Below are 19791 nucleotides of genomic sequence, written 5' to 3'. Positions count from 1 at the left end.
TAAAAAAAAAAGAGAGATCTAAGAACAACTCAAGCTGCAACTTGGCAGTAGATGTAACAACGAACTGAAACAACAATCGTAAATGTAAACAGTCATCTGAGTATGAAACTGTCTGTTCCATGAAATTTCATGTAAACTGTTGTATGTCAGTTACTTACTGCCCCAATGTTTAGGCATAGAGTCCTCTGACCACCTTCTCATATACAAGTGAAAGTAAACTGAGGTGCCCAGGTTAAAACCACTGGTGCGTTCATCGTTTACCTAGTTATCACTGCACATGCGGTGCTATAGTACATGCACATCTGCTACAAGTCTCTGCCCTCCTGTGAGCACCTTCCATAGTGAAAGCTTGCATTGTCAATATCAGTTCGATTATCTTCACACGGAATTTCGTGGAACGATCTATAGCCCGGGAAATTTTTAAATTTAATTAACAAAGAAACTGTGGTTGAAACCAGAAACATGTCCATTGTTCTAAATAAATAGCGTTATTATTACTGGGTGATACCTGGTGTTTTTTTTAAGAAGCAATATGTATTTTTACATACCCGTGGTCTCACCATGTCAAATTTTAACAACACAGCAATAAATTCTTGGATAATCTCTTCATACTTTTGGCCCACAATCATATAATAATCTTTGAATGATATTTCCACCATTTGACTATACAAACTTCTTTATTTTACAATACTATCATGATTTTGATCTTAACCAAATGTCAGATACAACAGTGTCTGTTATAATTAAGACTTGAGTTGAGTGAAGTCATAATCTTGATAGAAAAGTTGGTCAGTATGTTACAGATGTTAGTCATACACAGTGAGTGCCTAGATACCAACCACCAGCTATTAGTTGCTGACCTAAAAATGCCAAAATTTAAACAAAAGGGAATGCCAAAGATTAATACTTAGTTGTTGAATGACGGACACGGAAGTGAAAAGAAACCATAAAGCATGAATAACATCCAAATCACCCAACACTGAGAAAGGGGGAGGAGTAGAAGAAGAATGATCCATATTACTGGGAAGACTTTACTACACAATTCTTGCAACATCTGAATTCAATCTACAAGAACATACAGTTTACCATGGCGGGGGCATTAGGGCATTCTGTCTGCCATAAGCCTACACATACGGACCTTTATCTGCAAGTGTTAACTGCCAACAACCTTCACAAACTACTGGTGTCTTGCAAAGGTAGGAGACGAGGTACTGGCAGAAGTAAAGCTGTGAGGATGGGGTGTGAGTCGTGCTTGGGTAGCTCAGTTGGTAGAGCACTTGCCCGCGAAAGGCAAAGGTCCCAAGCTCGAGTCACAGCCTGGCACACAGTTTTAAACTGTCAGGAAGTTTCATATCGGCGCACACTCCACTGCAGAGTGAAAATCTCATTCTGGAAACATCCCCCAGGCTGTGGCTAAGCCATGACTCCGCAATATCCTTTCTTTCAGGAGTGCTAGTTCTGCAAGGTTCGCAGGAGAGCTTCTATAAAGTTTGGAAGGTAGGAGACGAGGTACTGGCAGAAGTAAAGCTGTGAGGACGGGGCGAGAGTCGTGCTTGGGTAGCTCAGTTGGTGGAGCACTTGCCCGCAAAAGGCAAAGGTCGCGAGTTCAAGTCTCGGCCTGGCACACGGTTTTAATCTGCCAGGAAGTTTCGTATCAGCGCACACTCCGCTGCAGAGTGAAAATCCATTCCAGTTCCATCACTGTTTTTGCTGAAGGGTGTCCAGTGCCAGAATATATCTTGAATGAGGAAATGTATCCTGTACTCGAATCGTACAGCATCCGAATTAGTATGCCATATCTCGTAATTTTCGATGGATTGTAAACTTTAAAATTCAACCACCAATGTGACGGTATCATTCCTTCATCAGTTGAGATGTTTTGACTTGGATTAAAATTTTCTTTAAACTTTTTGGAGGAAAAAAAATCCATTTTGAATTGCGCTTTGAAAAGCCGGTCTGCATTATCCAGCTTATTGTTGCTGTCAGAAAAATGTAAAAATGATAATATTTGTCTGAATTGGTTGCGGGACATCATTTTGTGAAATACTGGTGTGTCTATCAATGGATTCGTTGACCAATAATCATCGATCCTTGCTTTTTTTACAATTCCCATAAGGATAGCAAGCCCAAAGCATTTTCTAAGTTCAGGTCCCCTAACGTCAACAAATTTTTTCTTTTCTATTGCAATTTTGACTGTAATACTTGTTGGTTTCATTGCTAATATATTAAAATGGATCATTCCCGATATATAATTCTACGATATCCGCAACACTCTGTGTATCTTAGGGAAATATGTTTGGACCCGGAAATCCTTCAAATTTGTTATTGGTCCTTGTAAATCAAAGTCTGACCACTGTGCACTGTCTTCTTCGTCTGATTCATCGAAATTAGTTGGCAACTGTAGTGTTCAGTGAATGCTGCTTGGACATATTTCACTATCTTCCAATGATTCTGCTTCACTTTCATTTTTGTGATATCCAGTATCTTCTCAATCGGCCAAGTCGTCCAGAACGTCAGACAAGACGTCCGTGCATTCATCATAAATAATTGTATCGTCTCTTTCGTTTGCCATAATGAAAGGGCACAAGTACTTACAAAAACAAAAAACTTGCTGACATGTGTAACTTATTGTTACCTAAACAAAACACCAACAAATGCAAAAGGTACTAAAGTGCTGTCACCAGCCACTGCACAATGCTATGCTCACGACACCACTGTGGTGTCGCCGGCCACTGAGCGATACTATGCACACGACACCACTGTGGTGTCGCTGGCTGTTGACCGCTGTTTCACGCACACCACCACTGTGGTGCCGCCGGACAGCATAGTGTTACGATTTAAACTTGTAGTTGAAGTAAGAAAAACAGGAGAACATATCACTTTACTTTAAGAGAATAAGATCCCATCAGCTGTTTTGCCATCAGAGTACCATACTTAATACGTATCTAGTACTGAATAACAATTCTGCAAAATCCTAAAGTATTTTATGTTTTGTATAATCAGTGGTCTGAGTTACACATATATAAACCTGTGTTTTTCTTTCTTCACATTAATGCACTGTTTCAGGTCCTTCTGGAGAAGGATAGTGTTTCACAAGAGGCTCAAAAAATTATAGGTTCTATAAAGTCTGTAGTGAGGAAAGATGTATTGCTACCAAGGACAGAATTTTGGACCGCTGAAGAGACACTTGTGTTTTTGAGAGAGGGGCAGTACTTTACAGCTGATGATGTAGAAAGTGATGATAATCAAAATAAGTATTTCCCAAAGGCATTCTGGCAGTATCTGAACAGTGGTAATTACTTTAATATGAATTTGTAAGCATGTATTACTTTCACTGTTTAGCTATCACATTTCTCTAAGAGCTTCTCTTTTTCTCTGTTTGTTTACTGTTGCATTATTGTAAAATTATTTAATTTTTTCCCATAGAATTTCCCTTTTTTCCTCAAGTGTTTCTTCTTTGCGTTAATATAGTTTATGATCTTCTTTACTTATTATGATTAGAAGTAAAATTGGAATATAAAATAAAAATAATATTGAGAATACTAAACAAAAGAATATTAGCAGCAGTAAAACCATAAACACAAAATGCTAAGCCTCTGACATTAAAGTCATAAACACAAACTGCATGGTAGTAAAAGATATTCTAGCTTTTAACATAATGTTGCCTTCTCAGAAGTTGGGATGTACAGGCGAGAGTTAGACTTTTCCATATGGGATTTCCAATGATTATTCAGTACTCGCATAATTTTTTGTGTGACATGGTAATGTGGACTTTAGAAGCAGAACAACTGCAGTGAGTTGTGGAAGAAACAGAAAGAGGAGGACTGATATGAGAAGTAGTCTGAACACACCGGTAGAGGGAGAGGGGAGTACAACTGATGTCCTAGGAAGTTGATAAATATTGATGGAAGTTGGAAGAAGTAACTTCAGGACAGTGGGAATGGTAAGAGTGGAAAGCTTAGATCATTACAGAGCTGAAGCAGGCAGAAGAGCTGGAGGTAAGTAGCATTACATGAATGGAAGAAAATGATGAAAGGGGAAAATAAAAACTATTGTCACAAATTTCAGGTGGAGATAGAGATTAGAAATAATCAATATCGATCATACTGCTAGTTCTGTAATGCAGATTTTGTATTATGGGGTGTCCAGAAATAATGCATATACTCTTTGTAACAGAATGTGTCTTCAATGAAAATACCTAGCTACACAATCTTCATGGTGTACTGTAATTTAAGGTCGCAGATCTTTAAACTGACGGCCTTAAACCACAGTGCTCCACTTGCAACTGTGTAGAGCTGAACAATGTACCAGTCGTATTGTTCTCTGATGAAATAACATAACCCCCCCCCCCCCTCCCCTCCTCTATCTATTTTGTAGGGAATGTGTGATTGAGAAATTTTCTTTTATTGACGTGAAAGTGAGGTTGCACTCCTGTATGCGTTAAATATGTGAGACTGGGACTGATAGCACACAACATTTCAACGTAATAGAAACCGATGACAGGTTGTTCAAAGTAGAACTTGGTAAACCCTCTGGAAGACAGATAACATCACATGGATCGTCTTACTGGTCTTTTAATTTAATCAAAGGAAACTCAATTGAAAAAACTATGAGCCAGAATTGCTGATCATACTTGCCTTCATGAGGTGCACTGTGTAATACTGCCAATAGACACACACAAATATAAGAGAGAGGCACCATCTAGCTTTCAGAACTAGAGGGGAGATGGGTGGGTTGCAGACAAGGGAGCGTGTGGTTTGTTGGGGTAGCTGCTTCACCATTGAAGGATAATAATTAGACAAAAAATTTCCATAACTCTGACTTGTTTGCCTGGTTATGGCCAGCAGACTTCTTCCATTAAATCTGTGTCAGACATAACTGCTATCACAAATTTTACTTCTAAGCAAATAAAATTGGTTAGAGTCCTTAGGTGTACTCTATACTCCCAACATTAGTAAGAGGCCCAAGTAGTCTTATAACTGAAGTTTGTCACAGTGTGACAATTATTGAACTGTATGGGAAAAAAAAAAAAAAAAAATAAAATAAAATGTAAATTAGTTACATACTACGGTGTGCACGCACTTAATTCAACATGTAAACGTCACAACACATATTTGGATTTAGGTAACGACATTTTCGATAAGTCTACCATCATTGGCGGTGACGTGGCATAGATGAATAGCGAAATTCTGCATGACCCACTGAAGTGTCGGTACATTGATGCTGTCAATGACCTCCCGAATGGCTGTTTTCAGCTCAGCAATGGTTTTGGGGTTATTGTTGTACACCTTGCTTTAATATATGCTGGCCAATTGAGGACCATGCCAATGGTCTCTGGGTACCCCCAGAGCCAGAATGTGGTCCCCAAAGTGCTCTGCTGGAATGGTTCCTTTGAAGGAGCATGGCCGATTTCCTTCTCTAATCTGTGCTTGTGCTCAATCTCTAATTATCTCGTAGTGGACGGGATGTTAAACATTAATCCCCTTCTTCAAAGTGCTCCTCCAGGACATCAAACACTCTCCTGCTTCAGTGTGGTCAAACTCCATCTTGCATGAACCACATCTTGTCGAAATCGGAGTCACTTTAGATAATGGGAATGAAATCACCTTCCAAAACCATTACGTACCATTCAGTAGTTGTCATGTCATAAAGGAATATCACATCGATTATTCCCTGACTGGTGATTGCACACCACACTGTCGCCCATTGAGGGTGAAGAGGTTCTGGTAATGTGATGTGACAGTCCAGATTGCGATTTATTGCCCAGTGACATCCACCCTTCCTTAAATCACTTGGGCCCTACCTTGACCTGCACAATGAACATGTAGTGCTCATCGTACTCTTGTGCCATTCTCTAATGAACCCTGATTTGTTGCACTGTCAGGAATAACAGTTCGCCCCTTCGCTCCATTTCTGTGTTTATAGCACACCTGAGTCCAGGTGGTGCACGGATGAACTCACTCTGTCGCCACATGGGTTTGCGCCCACATTCCTCGAGTAGAGAGTTTGGTGGCTCAATGCCATTATACGGTCTACACCTTCTTCTATAGGCAATGACATTTCGATTCCTTCAGTGGTTTTTATTTTACAGCTTCTGGCTCATTTCTTTTTGAATGTGCCTTGTCTATAACTTACCTTGAGTTATTCTTCTGTATGAAGTTAGTATGTGGATTATTTACCTTATTAAATTATATTTGTGGATATTTCGCCCATAGTTTGACCTTCCGGTTGTGTTTCCACATTGGCCCAAAACCAGGGAGCTGCAAAATGCCTTCGCTGTCACTGCTAACTGGACCACATGCTGTCACTTCTCCGAGACCCGGGTACCTGTGAAACATTGTCAAAACAAACCTCCAGCAGTAGTTGTTCTAACATTAAATCATCTTACAGTTAATTACTCAAGATTAATCTGAGAGTAATTGTTTCAAGCCACTCTCGGTTATATGTTATTCTGATGTAGGTGGTGGCAATGTAAATTACGTGTGAATATTTGCACCCTCCATGGGGAACGATATAAAGGGAGGGCAGATCACTCGGACCATAGCATGACAGACTCCCATCTGTAGTGGGGGCAAGGGTAGACGATATTAGCTCTGGCATTATCCTAATTTTAGCTAGGACTTTCCTTCACACTGAAAAGCTATTTTGTTTTATTATGTAATTATGTATAATGTCTCACAGAATTTGGATGTGTTAATATCTACAGGTCTCTTTATTCTCAGCTCTAACTTTTAATTGTTAGAGTGAATAGAAATTTTACTTTTTTTTTTAGCTGATCCCATGGGTCTGTCAGCAAACTCGGAAGGCGAACTTGCGATTAAGGCCTTGGGCGCATGCATTTGGTACCTGAAAGAATGTGTGGTGCTGGACAGAATATTATCACTGAAGCAGTTCTCTTCATACTTACCTGTGGATGCAGTGCCTCCTGTGGCACAGGTTTCTGATGAAGAAGGAACTGTAAAGTTGCCAGAAAATATGGTATGTCCAGCAGTTTTTTCAGAGTGTGCATATTTTTGTTTGAAATTCAGAGATGAATTTTGATTCTTTTATGTAAATATTGAGTATTTGGCGTCATTGGGGTACATCACTCAAACGATATCACGATTTGTGGCCTAAGAGGCTTGCAAACATGATCAGCAGGGAATGTTGTTCTTGTTCTTGTTGCATCCAAATTTAACATAAGTATTAGCAGTTACTGCAAATAAGATTTTATTAATTTAGTATGTATGCAGTCATTATAAGAAACGTACATTGTGATGTACAGAGTGATTATAATTAAAGAACTGGTCAGAACAATGTCAAATTGCAACAGAATATTATTGGAGAAGGGGGAAAAGGTACATCAGAAGAAAACAAAAGTGTGAAAATTGACCAATAGATGTTGCTGTATGTGTCAGAATACGTAAATGAAAACACCTGTCATGGCACGACCCACACACTAGGTACGCGATTTTTCCTCCTTTCGCATCTGCAATGTTTGCCATGGCTGTCTCAGTGCAGGATCGTGGTCTGCTTATAAAGCTGTATTACAGGAATAATGACGGCACATGTTGCTCTCCAGAAGTTCCACACACTTCAGGGTTTGAAAAAAGGTGTTGGTTCGATGACTGCCGTGGATCTGGAGAAAATGATTTAGAAATCCGAAAAGACGGGTTTTTTTGTTGTGCAACCTGGCAGAGGGAGGCAAAAAATTGATTCGATGTCAATGGAAGCAGTGGCTGCAGCAGTGCAGGAGGAGACAAGTGGTGGTGTGCAAACGTGTAGTGCATGGAGAATTGTCCGAACATTGGACTTACCCATGAACACCGTGCATAAAAACTTACAAAACATCTTTCTTTGCTATCCATTCAAAATTACCCATGTGCACAAGTTGCTTCCTGTTGACCTGCCAGAAAGAGAGACCTTTGCTTTAGAATTTCTTGCTTGCATGGAAGTGGACAATGATTGGCCGTGGAAGATGAAGCACTCTTCCATCTTACAGGATATATCAATACACAGAATTGTTGAATATGGGCAACAGAAAATCCACACACAATCAACCAGTACTACAAACATCCTGAAAAGGTCTGTGTGGTGCGGGTTTATGGCATCATTTATCATAGGGCCAAATTTTTTTGAAGAGGCCGGTGCTTCTGGTCCTGTTACCTGCACTGTCCTGTCACTGGTAAGCTCTGCAAGTGTCTAGTGTGCAATCATGTCATTACAGCTCTCCAACAGCGTGGATGTGTGGATGCAAGATGGCACACCTCCACACATTGCAAATCCAGTGAAGCGCCATTTCGGGAATGCTAGAATTATCAGCCGCAATTTCCCTACAGCCTGGCCGTCTCGAACACCTGATCTTAATCCGTGTGACTTCTGGCTGCGGGACTATCTGAAAGATGTTGAGTTCAGTGTTCCAATTGTAAACTTAGCTGCATTGAAGGCGTGCATTGTGCAACACATTTTGAACATGACCCCGGAAACACTTCGATCAGTTGTCGGACATGCTGTTTCTTGACTTCAACTTTTTGCACCAGTCACACAGGAATTAATAATCCAGTTTGATTTTCAGTGATGCTTTTTATGCAGTTTTTGGCCTCAGTACAATTAAAAAATGATGTGATTTATGCTTTTTATGCAATTTTTGGCTTCACAACAGTTAGACACCGATGTGAGTGATGCTTTTTATGTGGTTTTTGGTCTCGGGGCAATTAAAAACCAATGTGAGTTATGCTTTTCATGCAGTTTTCAGCCTCAGGACATTTAAAAACCAATTTCTCCCATCCGATGTGATGTAACTAGACCGCGGATTTTAGGTAAAAACCTATTTTGTTCCCGAGTTCCTATTTGCATAAAAATTTGTACTTATGCGTTTCATGACTATTTACACTTAATAGCGCTAATTTTATAGGACCTAAAAAAGCCTATTTCGATGTGAGTGCCTATTTTTGCCTATTTCGGCTTTAATATCCCAAAAAGTGCCTATTTCATCATATAAGACAGTGGCTGCAAGTTTTTCCACACTATACGACAGACTGAAAAAAATATTTTCTGCCCAGCGTGCAGCAAGGTGGCTAGTTGATATGCACTCATGCTTCGTATTTGCCTAACACTTTCGTCTTTTTTTATTTTTTTATATCGCTATCCCTGTTAATACCAAATACTCTTTATAGGTGTTTTATTATTCATATGTAAAAAATAGATAACGGATCTTTCGGTTAAAACCTATTTTTTTCCTAAGCTCCAATTTGCATATAAGTTGGTACTTATGCATTTCGTGACTAACTAAACTGAATACCGTTAGTTCTATAGGACCTAAAGTGGCGTATTTCGACGTTGACACCTAATTTTGCCTATATCGGCATCAAAATCCTAAAAAGTACCTATTTCGTTAATCTGACATAGAGGTCTTGTGTTTTCAAAGATTAAAAAACGGAAGTTAACTTAGGGCTTTACATGTCGGCGAAGGTCATTAGAGACTGTCTATAATTCCTTTGCTTGCCTTACTACCAACAGCACTCGGCACGGTTGAATGGTCATCCATCCAAGTACACGCCGAGCGCGACAGTGCTTAACTTTGGTGAGCAAGTGGGAACCGGTCAAAGATTTCAGTTACACATTAGAATCAAACGTGGGAGTACTAAATGTTATATTTGAAAATATTTCATTCGTAGCATTCTGGCCAGCTGTGTATTTTTGCAAAGAAACGGGTTCATAGGCCTTACGCTGAGCACTGATTAAAAAATCACAATGTTAACCGTAGACACCCTCCATAGCTAAATTACTGCCCTTTGCGCATTTTCTCGCTGCTGTATACAGGCATTCCTATCAAATTACTCTGTTTCGTGAAAGGTATTATACGTGAATTTTCCAGTTCGGAAAATAATTTGCCAGTAGTGAGATGTTTTCATCAGAAGCACCGGTAGATTCCATTCGCTTGTTCAGGAGGGGCGGCTATCTGTCAGGTGCCCTATGTCCACCAACGAGTACGGTACTTCCCCTACCGCTCCCATGCACCGCAGTAAAACAGGTCATCGTTCACTTTTCCCAGCGAAAACAAATCAGTACATTATGTAGCGACCGACATGTTAAGTGTTACTGACGTTCTAAGTGCAAAATAAATTCTAGTTTCTGTGTGAGAATACTACGCCATGCCGAAATCAGCTAGTTCAAAGTCTACTCATATAAGGCAGTGGCTGCAAGATTTTCCGCATTATACAACAGATGGGAAAATTATTTTCTGCTAAGCATGCAACGAGGAGGTTAGTTGATGTTTTTCTTAGACTTCTTATTTTCTTGTCACTTAGGATTCTTTTTTTATCGCTATCCTTTAGTAATACGAAATACTCTTTATATGCGATTCTAAACTGCATTTCCCTTTTCTCTCTTATTAGGTTTCGAGTGTAAAGAAATCTCACTTGACTCAGCATGCAGATGGAATCGCACATAGAGATAATGTTGAACGAAAGTCAAAATTGAAGCAAACTCTTTTAACCAATAAATCTGGTGAATCCTCCGAAAAAAAAAACAAGTTCTGCAGTGATTTGTGTCATGCACTTGTGGCAGTAAACATCCCCTTTCGGAAACTAGAAAACCCCATTTTCAGAGGTTTTCTTGAGAAGTACTGCCATCAGTCTATTCCTGCAGAGTCAACTTTACGTAAGAATTATGTGGATTCAGCTTACAATGCTGCATTGCACAGAATCCGAGAAGATGTTGGAGAATCTTGTATATGTATTTCTGTAGATGAAACTACTGACAGTTTTGGCCGTTACATTGCAAAACCTGATTATTGGCAAGCTAGATCCAGATGCTCCATCCAGGGCTCATTTGATTTACTCAAAACAGCTTACAAAAACTAACCAACAAACAATAGCACAGTTTGTGAACAATGGGCTTAAGGTGCTACACCCAAACGGAGAATGAGAATGAGATGCTTCTGGCCGTCACTGATGCTGCTGCATATATGATAGCAGCGTTTCAACTATTAAAATTATTCTACCCATTGATGCTGCACGTAACTTGTGTAGTACATGGGATCAACCGCATAGCACAGCAAGTAAGGCTACAGTTTCCTAAAGTAAATAAAGTAATATCTATGGTGAAGAAAATTTTTGTTAAGGCACCGTCAAGAATACAGGCATCCAAAGAACCGCTTGCAGATGCCCCATTGCCGCCAGAGCCTGTTATCACCTGCTGGGGCACGTGGCTGATAGCAGTAGAATACTATAGTACGCATCTCTCGGCTGTCCAGAAGGAGGCTGAAAATATACCGGAGGATGCTGCATCCGTAACTGCAGCGATGGAGTTACGGGACTTATCTTACGTTAGGGCCCACTACACATTTATGGCAAGAATAATTTCACAATTAGAAGGCACAGGGAGACCTATCTACGACAATATTTCTTTGCTCGAAGAAGTCAAAATGAAAATTAATGAAACGCCAGGTGAAGTAGGGGAAAAAGAACAGGCAAAAATGCAAACGGTTTTGCAGAAGAACACTTGCCTGAAGGAGTTGTGTGCAGCTGCCAACATACTTACTAGAAAGAAAATCCAGCACTCCTGACTGCAGCATTCCTGTCCAACATGTGCCGAAAATTAAGTATGCCCTTGTCACATCTGTTGATGTAAAACGTTCTTTTTCAGCGTATAAATTGATTCTGACTGACAAGCGCCACAGTTTTTCACTAGAAAACCTAGAAAAGATTTTGGTTATTTATTGTGAAGCCAACTATGGTCAGAATATATGAAACTACGAATGTATTAATTAAACCATTGCCACATCTTTTTTACGGAGATCTTTATCTTGCTGGAACTCAAAAATATTTGGAGTTGTGTTCAACATTAATGTTGTAGATTGCTGTGCTCTGTAACTGTGTAAATATTCATTCTCCTTGTTTTAATGACTAATAAGATGTTCATACTGTCAACACTGTGTATTTTAATTTATTTTTATTTTCTCTGCATCATTTTTATTAGAGCCTATTTTAGGTTTTATATTGCCTAAATGAACTACTGAAGGAGCCTATTTTAGGTGCCTAAAACACACTTTTTTACGACCTAAAAATCCGTGGTCTAGATATGACCTTTCCATGGTGGACGGGTGTTCTTGAACCTTTTGAGCACTCTTGTTATCAGAAGGTATCAGTAATGATGCGGAGACAGTTGATGGGGTTTTAGTGAATACAGTGAAATGTGCTTGGTATGATCAGGTTGACAAGGGCTGACCATTGCAGAAACATGTTTAATATGTTCACTTGAAGTGGAAAATGGAGGGCCAGGAACAGATGAACAGATGAAAGGGGAAAAGGGGGTGCATTCATGTTTGATCAAGAATAGAACGTTGATGGCCTCATGTTTTATGTGATACTCTCACATAGTTATATGCAAACAGTTTGCAGGACATCTGTTGAGGAAACCCTTCAATTATGACATCAGAATAGCAAGACTTTCCTCTTATACTAAAGGCACCAACCATTTACTAGATTGTCTGAAATCTGTGCCTCTCACACTCCAACCACACACCACACACCTTGTCACCATCGATGCCACTTCCCTCTATACAAACATCCCCCATTTATATTGTCTGTCTGCTACTGAACAGTTCCTCAACCATCATCCACCTAATTCTGAACCTATGACATCCTTCCTGCTCACATTAATAAACTTTATGCTTACCAGTAAACCACTCACCTTTGAGGGGCAGACATACAAACAGTCACTGATCAGCGGCATGTCGTGGGAACCAGGATGGCTCCTTCCTTCCTATGCCAGTCTTTTCGTGGGTTACTTGGAGGAGGCTTTCCTGGGATCCATAAGTCTTCAGCCGCTGGTTCAGTTTTAGATATGTTGATGACATTTTTGCCATATGGACTCATAGTGAGGCTGACCTGCTAAAATTCTTGGATCTGTAAATACATTCTCCCAATTGAATTTTGCGTGGCCCTATTCTGAATCCCATGCCATTTTGCTTGATGTCAACCTCGTCTTCACAGAGGGTCAGCTGTTCACATTAAATCTACTAACAAACAGTTGTAGTTTAATTTTTACAGTTATCATCCTTTCCATGTCAAACATTCTCTCCCATACAGCCTTGGCATTCGAAGCAAATGTATTTGTTCATATGTGGACTCTATCCAGCAATACACCACCTTTCTCACCTTGGCCTTTCCTTGACATGATTACACCAGCCTATTTCAACAGCAAATTTCCTGGTCCTTCACATCCAATTCTGGTACTGCTGACCCCTCCAAAAACCAGCTTCCAGTTACAAGTCCTGTCACTCAGTATTATCAAGACCTTGAATGTATTAATCACAAATCCTACCCCTGTGACTGTCCCTGGTGTAAGATTTTCCCTTTGCACCCTCCTACTACCACCTATATCAGCCTTGTAACTGGCAAAAAATATACTGGCAAAGGCAGATCCACCTGTGAAATAACATGTTTTGTACTAGCTGTTATGTAAACACTGTTGTGCATTTTACATTTGTGACGGCAACTACCAAGTAAGCAGTTAGGAGGGTGTCTATGGGCAACAAACAGTATCCTGTTGCAGAACATACTTTACAACATGAGTCGTGACTTCGATGCCTGATTCATCACATGTGCCATCTGGATTATTCCCTCAGGCACTAGCCTCTCAGAACTGCACGTATGTTAACATGTCCTCAGTTCTTGCCACCTACATGGCCCCACTTTATGTTAATTTCTTCGCTCTCAGCATTTGTTCTCGGTTACTATTCCTGCCTTCACTCCTTTTAGTTTTCTACATCTTTTATTTTCTGACCTTTCTATTTTTCTCTGCCCCCCACCTGTGCCACATACAATGCACATAGCTTTCCACTCTTCTTAACTTGCACACAGTAATCTCAGTCTTGGGGATTACCCTATCTCCATCTTTAAGCTCTCAGGTTTTCGAGTCTCACCATGTACAGTCCCCAACAATCAGTCTTTCCTTCTCATACTGTCTGGTAAGTCTCTCCTGATTTGGGGTCCTGAACAACTCTCCTGAACTTTCCCCATTTCCTGAACCTCACCACTCTTGTTCGTTCATTTCTCTTCCTTCCCCTTCAACCCTACTGCCAGGAGGAGGAGCCACTGGCTCTGAAAGCTTTCAAATTTGAGTACCTGTGTTTCCTGCTTCTGTTTGGTGAGTAGATATTTTTACTTATCCAGTTACATTATATTTTCAAAAATTGATTGTTTTTGTTGATAAAACAGTGAGATTGTTTTTCATGAGTGAATGATGCGTAATTTGACATAAGTTACAATTGTTGTACACTTGTGAGCAGTAGAATTGGGGCCAGGGAGCTGTTGTCGCTATGGCAAAAGTGTCACGTGACAGAAATGTCGTCACAGCTGGCTCTTGGCCACTGGCGTGTCAGACTGGTGCAGGATGTGTCAGGCAGGTGCAGGATCGACAGGATGATTTATGTCAATGCACTACAGTTGTGCCTGCCCAACATATGGGAAACACACTCTTAGAGGTCATTCACTTATTGGACTTGCAACCGTAACGTGTCGATGTCAGGAACCGGAATTGACTGTTGTGGATTGTAAGAGCAGGTGGGTAGGTTACATAGGGAAAAAAAATCACACATCCATTCAGTGCTGCTTGAGAACCTATGAGTAGACACAGTTCCAGTAGTGCCGCATCCTAATGCAGTACTGATACCATCACTCCACACATCTACCTTGTTTCTTCATTCGTGGTGATGAAAGTATTTCTGTATGGGGGGGGGGGGGGGGGGGGGGGTAAATAGTCCGGTCGTAGACGAGGTCTGTTCAAAAAATTCCAGAACATACGTAATTTCGCGCCAGTCGTGTGTTTGTTGAACCCGAAATGCCGTTGGCATCCCTGCACACACAAGTGTTTAATGTGTAACTGCCGGAAGTTTCATTGTTATATGTCTGTTAGTTATTGTTCAGCGCTGCATTGAATAGAATGCTGTTGCAGAGTTTGCAAATTATGAGATGGCAAAGTTAGAGGAGTAATACGTCTGCATTAAATTTTGCGTGAAACTCAAGAAAACCTTTACAGACACACACCAAATGATGCAGGAAGCCTGTGGTGACGAGTGCTTAAGCCATATTTGGTGTTACAAATATGGCTTAACACGGTTTAAAAATGGTCATATGGAAATTAAAGATGACTCTCGTTCAGGGCGCCCTTCAATGCCAACGAATGATGATCATGCCAGGAACGTCAGTGACATTGTGCGTGCCAATCGAAGACTGACTGTCCGAGAGATTGCAGGAGAATGTAACATTTCAGTTGGATCATGTTACGAAATTGTGACACAGCTGCTAAGTTCATCCCACGGCTCACGAGTCGAAGACCAGAAAGACCTTCACATCGCAATCTGCAAAGAGCTTTTGGATCGCACAAATGAGAACGAGATGTTGCTTAAGAAAATCATAACTGCTGATGAGATGTGGGTCTACGGTTATGATGTTGAGACAAGATTGAATCTTCACACTGGATTGGGAAAGGATCTCCGAAACCAAAAAAACTTGTCAGGTCAGTGCTGATAGTTTTCTTTTACGTTGAAGGATTAGTTCATCATGAATTCGTTTCACAGGGACAAACTATTAATTGATGGTACTATCGTGATGTTTTGCAAAGCCTGCGAGAAGGAAATGGCCTGAAATTGGGTGAAACAATTCACTGCTCTTACATCAAAAAAACGCACCCACACAATCATGTTGGTGTGTGACCATTGCACAAAAATTGAAATCACTGCGCTGCTGCATTCTCCCTCTCCACACCTGGCCCCTGCATATCTCTCTCTCTCTCTCTCTCTCTCTCTCTCTCTCTCTCTCTCTCTCTCTCTCTCTCCAAAGTTGACAACCCTGTTGAAAGGATTTGCAACGATAGATGGGATGAAAGAAAATTCACAGATCGTGCTTCACGCTGTTGTATTGTGCAAGTTAATAGCTGAAAAAACAGGTGTGATTACATAGTACATTGAACAAAAGACTTAAATGACATTGTAAATCCAACAGAGCATGAGACTGGCTCAAAGAAATAACATATAGGGACAATACAGATGCAGTAAGTTTGCTGTATGCTTTATGTGACACTGTATCTGGTAACCAATTGACCTCCCTGTTCACATTTTTCCTCCTATTATTATTTCAGTTATTGACAAAGGGCTTTTTGATTTCAAGTGATAAAACTGTGTCACCTATTGATGTTAAAAATGTTACCATTAGTTCACAATTAGTTACATTCCATCCTGAAATTTTCATTGTTTGATTTTTACCATTTGTTCAAGTACACACTGTTCCAATGCTCTGTATAAGAGCTTATAATTATCTGTTTTAAATATTATAAACAGTAGCTGAAAATATTATTAATATACTCTTGTGTTGTTTAGAGAAAAGTTTTCTTGTCTTTGCCTGCTGCACATGCCCTGTTTCAGGAACATTGTGGTAAGGATGTGCAGTTAGTGTGAATCCTTTCTTACATTAAGCAGTAACAAGCTGAAAAGAAATTTCTAGAAGGCATAATTATTTTAAAAATTATTCTCCTGACAGGAATTCTGTAAAGCTTGAAAGTTACAGATCTCATTGAACATTTTAATTTGTGAAATTATTGTAGTTGTACTGTTTTGCCATTTGTATGTGTCTATCCTCATCTGATACATGAGTATAATCCCAACGAAAACTGAGGTCCATGGTGCATAAGCAGTTTCATTTGCCACAGCTACAGATAATTTTAGTGTCTCACAAATGTCCCACATATTTGAGAGTGAACCGTCGTATTGCATACGCATAACATTATCCATTGAAAGTAACATAGAATTGGCTAAATTTGAAATATTTGTTTAAAAATATTGTTGGAGAAATGATTTTTGTGTTTTTATTTCTTTCTTAGATTTTGGATGGAGCTGCCTTAAAAAACTTAAACATACTTGGTGATAATGAGTCACTGTATAAAAAGCTTGATTATTGTGTTACGCCTTTTGGGAAAAGGTAGGTCCACATTAAAATTGCTGTGTTAATGATGTACTTCTGTTTATGATTTAATTGTCTTTACCCTGCTGCTTTATTTTAGGTTATTGCGTCTCCAAGTGTGTAATCCACTATGTAATCGTGCAAAGATTATTGCAAAACAGAAGGCAGTTGGTATTTTAGTGAGAAATGGAGAATTAGCAAAGGAAGTTAGAGCGATTATGCGCCCATTGCCAGATCTGGAAAGGCGCCTCACAAAGTAAGTTGTTAGACACGTATGTTCAATGTGAACTTTGCTGGTTGGAAAGTAGCCTATTGTTTCAGCCACATAAACTGTAACAGTTTTCCACTGTCAAATTTTGTGGATGCATTTACTTTTATTGTGTCTTAAGTAAAGGTCTGCTAATAGTATAGATGAGCGACTTGGATCTGCAGGATGTTGTGTTTGTGTCACTGGCTGAAATTTTATATTTTCAAATAGTGTACACCCCTTGAAAGATAGGCAGCTTCCTACTCGTATGTGGTGATGCTGAGTGCTTTCACAATCTGACATCCAGGACCGATACACCAACAGGACTTGATTTGAGCTGGCTATCATAGAGGGGAGAACCAGTGCATGAATGGGGATGTTACAAAGCTCAGATACGAGGCAGGTTCAAACAGTCTCAGCCTGGCAGAAAAAACATCAGGCATAAGAGAATTTTTTTTAATGTAGTCATCTTGCAAAGTAATGTACAGTACATCATTTGAGGACAATAACTTTTTAATGTCCTTCACAAAAAATAGTGTGTCCACTATGTGAATTGTCATTCAGCCAGTCGTTTCTTTGGGTCTGGGAATAAAACATAATTGCTGGAAATAAAGTCTGGCAAATATAACAAGTGTGGATCACTTGAAATACAATGTTGTGCAGCTATCCAGAATCAGTTCAAGATGTGATTGCCTTTTATAATGATGGAAATGGACTTTAATTGTTAAGTGGACTTTCATCATTGTAAGATCAAAATGCATATTGTGAATAATATCCTACTGTTTGTTGAGTAGTGAAGTTTAACATTAAGTGGTGACAATTCTGTGCTTGTGGAGGTAATCCAGGAGTGCCACACTGTGAAGTTTGCAGAAAACAGTAGCTGTGACTTTTCATACAAATGGAGCCATTATTTACTTTCTTTGATGCATTTTCACCTTTTATCGCCATCTGTTCTGACTACTCATTTATCTCTGATGTTTAATGATGAACCATGTTTTGTCTACTGTTAGGAAACATTTGTGAAAGATACAGGTATAGTATTTACACAGATCTTAACGTTATTCATCAAAGGTAATTGGAAAGTGTGATATTTTCAGTACCAGGAAAGCGCACCAATTTGATCAGCAATGATTCGGAGTGACATTGTGACTTCATGGCCGAGTGGCATTGGTTGTACAGGGTTTTGGACATTCTGGATGCTCCTTATGTTTAGTCGATGTGTGACCACATTGTACGAAACATCCTGGTAGATTAAAGCTGTTGTCCACAAAAGGCAAGGGCCTGGGTTCCATTTCGTGTTTGATGTACATTTGCAGCATGCCATGAAACTGCTACAGTAAATGCTGCTGATCTTGTTGTGAGCCAACTGTATTGCCATTTGCTACAGAGTTACTATTTGCTACATAAATTAAGTTTGTATATATAATGTTCAGTTGGAGGAATTGTTGGTAATTAACAGATGATACTCCTTACTTAAAACCATACATCAATATTTCACACCCATGATCATGCCGTCGACAAAGTTATAAGCCCATGCAAGACGGTGGTGGAGTAATTTGAGGTGTGTGTAACATTCCACGTGGGAAAAATATATCTAAAAACAAAGATGATGTAACTTACCAAATGAAAGCGTGTTGATACACACACACACACACACACACACACACACACACACACACACACACACACACACACACACAAAATTCAAGCTTTCGCAACCGATGGTTGCTCCATCAGGAAAGAGGGAAGGAGAGGGAAAGACGAAAGGATGTGGGTTTTAAGGAGAGGGCAAGGAGTCATTCCAATCCCGGGAGCGGAAAGACTTACCTTGGGGGAAAAAAGGGACAGGTATACACTCGCGCGCACACACACACACACATCCATCCGGATATATACAGACACAGGCAGACATGTGTAAATGCAAATAGATTGGGCAGATATGTCAGTCGCGGCGGAAGTACAGGGGCAAAGATGTTGTTGAATGACAGGTGAGGTATGAGGGGCGGCAACTTGAAATTAGCAGAGGTTGAGGCCTGGTGGGTAACGGGAGAGAGAGAGATTATACTGAAGGGCAAGTTCCCATCTCCAGAGTTCTGATAGGTCAGTGGGAAGTATCCAGATAACCCGAACGGTGTAACACTGTGCCAAGATGTGCTGGCCATGCACCAAGGCATGTTTAGCCACAGGGTGATCCTCATTACCAACAAACACTGTCTGCCTGTGTCTGTTCATGCGAATGGACAGTTTGTTGCTGGTCATTCCCACATAGAAAGCTTCATAGTGTAGGCATGTCAGTTGGTAAATCACTTGGGTGCTCGCACACATGGCTCTGCCTTTGACCGTGTACAACCTCCGGGCTACAGGACTGGAGTAGGTGGTGGTGGGAAGGTGCATGGGGGAGGTTTTACACTGGGGGCGGTTACAAGGATAGGAGCCAGAGGATAGGGAAGATGGTTTGGGGATTTCATAGGGATGAACCAAGAGGTTACAAAGGTTAGGTGGACGATGGAAAGACACTCTTGGTGGAGTGGGGAGGATTTCATGAAGGATGGATCTCGTTTCAGGGCAGGATTTGAGGAAGAGTAAATTTACTGGAGAGCC

At 40.2% G+C, this 19791-nt stretch overlaps 1 protein-coding gene across 1 annotated transcript in view; it reads left to right on the top strand.

The window, feature by feature from the left end:
* Positions 1–19791, top strand: part of LOC124620346 (DNA mismatch repair protein Msh6) — a 198657-nt gene that overhangs the window by 51208 nt on the left and 127658 nt on the right. Inside the window, exons 7-10 of the mRNA XM_047147020.1 lie at positions 3067–3292; positions 6773–6978; positions 16864–16961; positions 17044–17199. Of these exons, the coding sequence (XP_047002976.1) occupies positions 3067–3292; positions 6773–6978; positions 16864–16961; positions 17044–17199 (686 nt within the window). The remainder of the gene's footprint in view (positions 1–3066; positions 3293–6772; positions 6979–16863; positions 16962–17043; positions 17200–19791) is intronic.

The sequence above is a fragment of the Schistocerca americana genome, chromosome 6 (genome assembly GCF_021461395.2).
Source record: "Schistocerca americana isolate TAMUIC-IGC-003095 chromosome 6, iqSchAmer2.1, whole genome shotgun sequence".
In the NCBI taxonomy this organism is placed as follows: Eukaryota; Metazoa; Arthropoda; class Insecta; order Orthoptera; family Acrididae; genus Schistocerca; species Schistocerca americana.
This window is presented reverse-complemented; position numbering and strand designations above follow the sequence as displayed.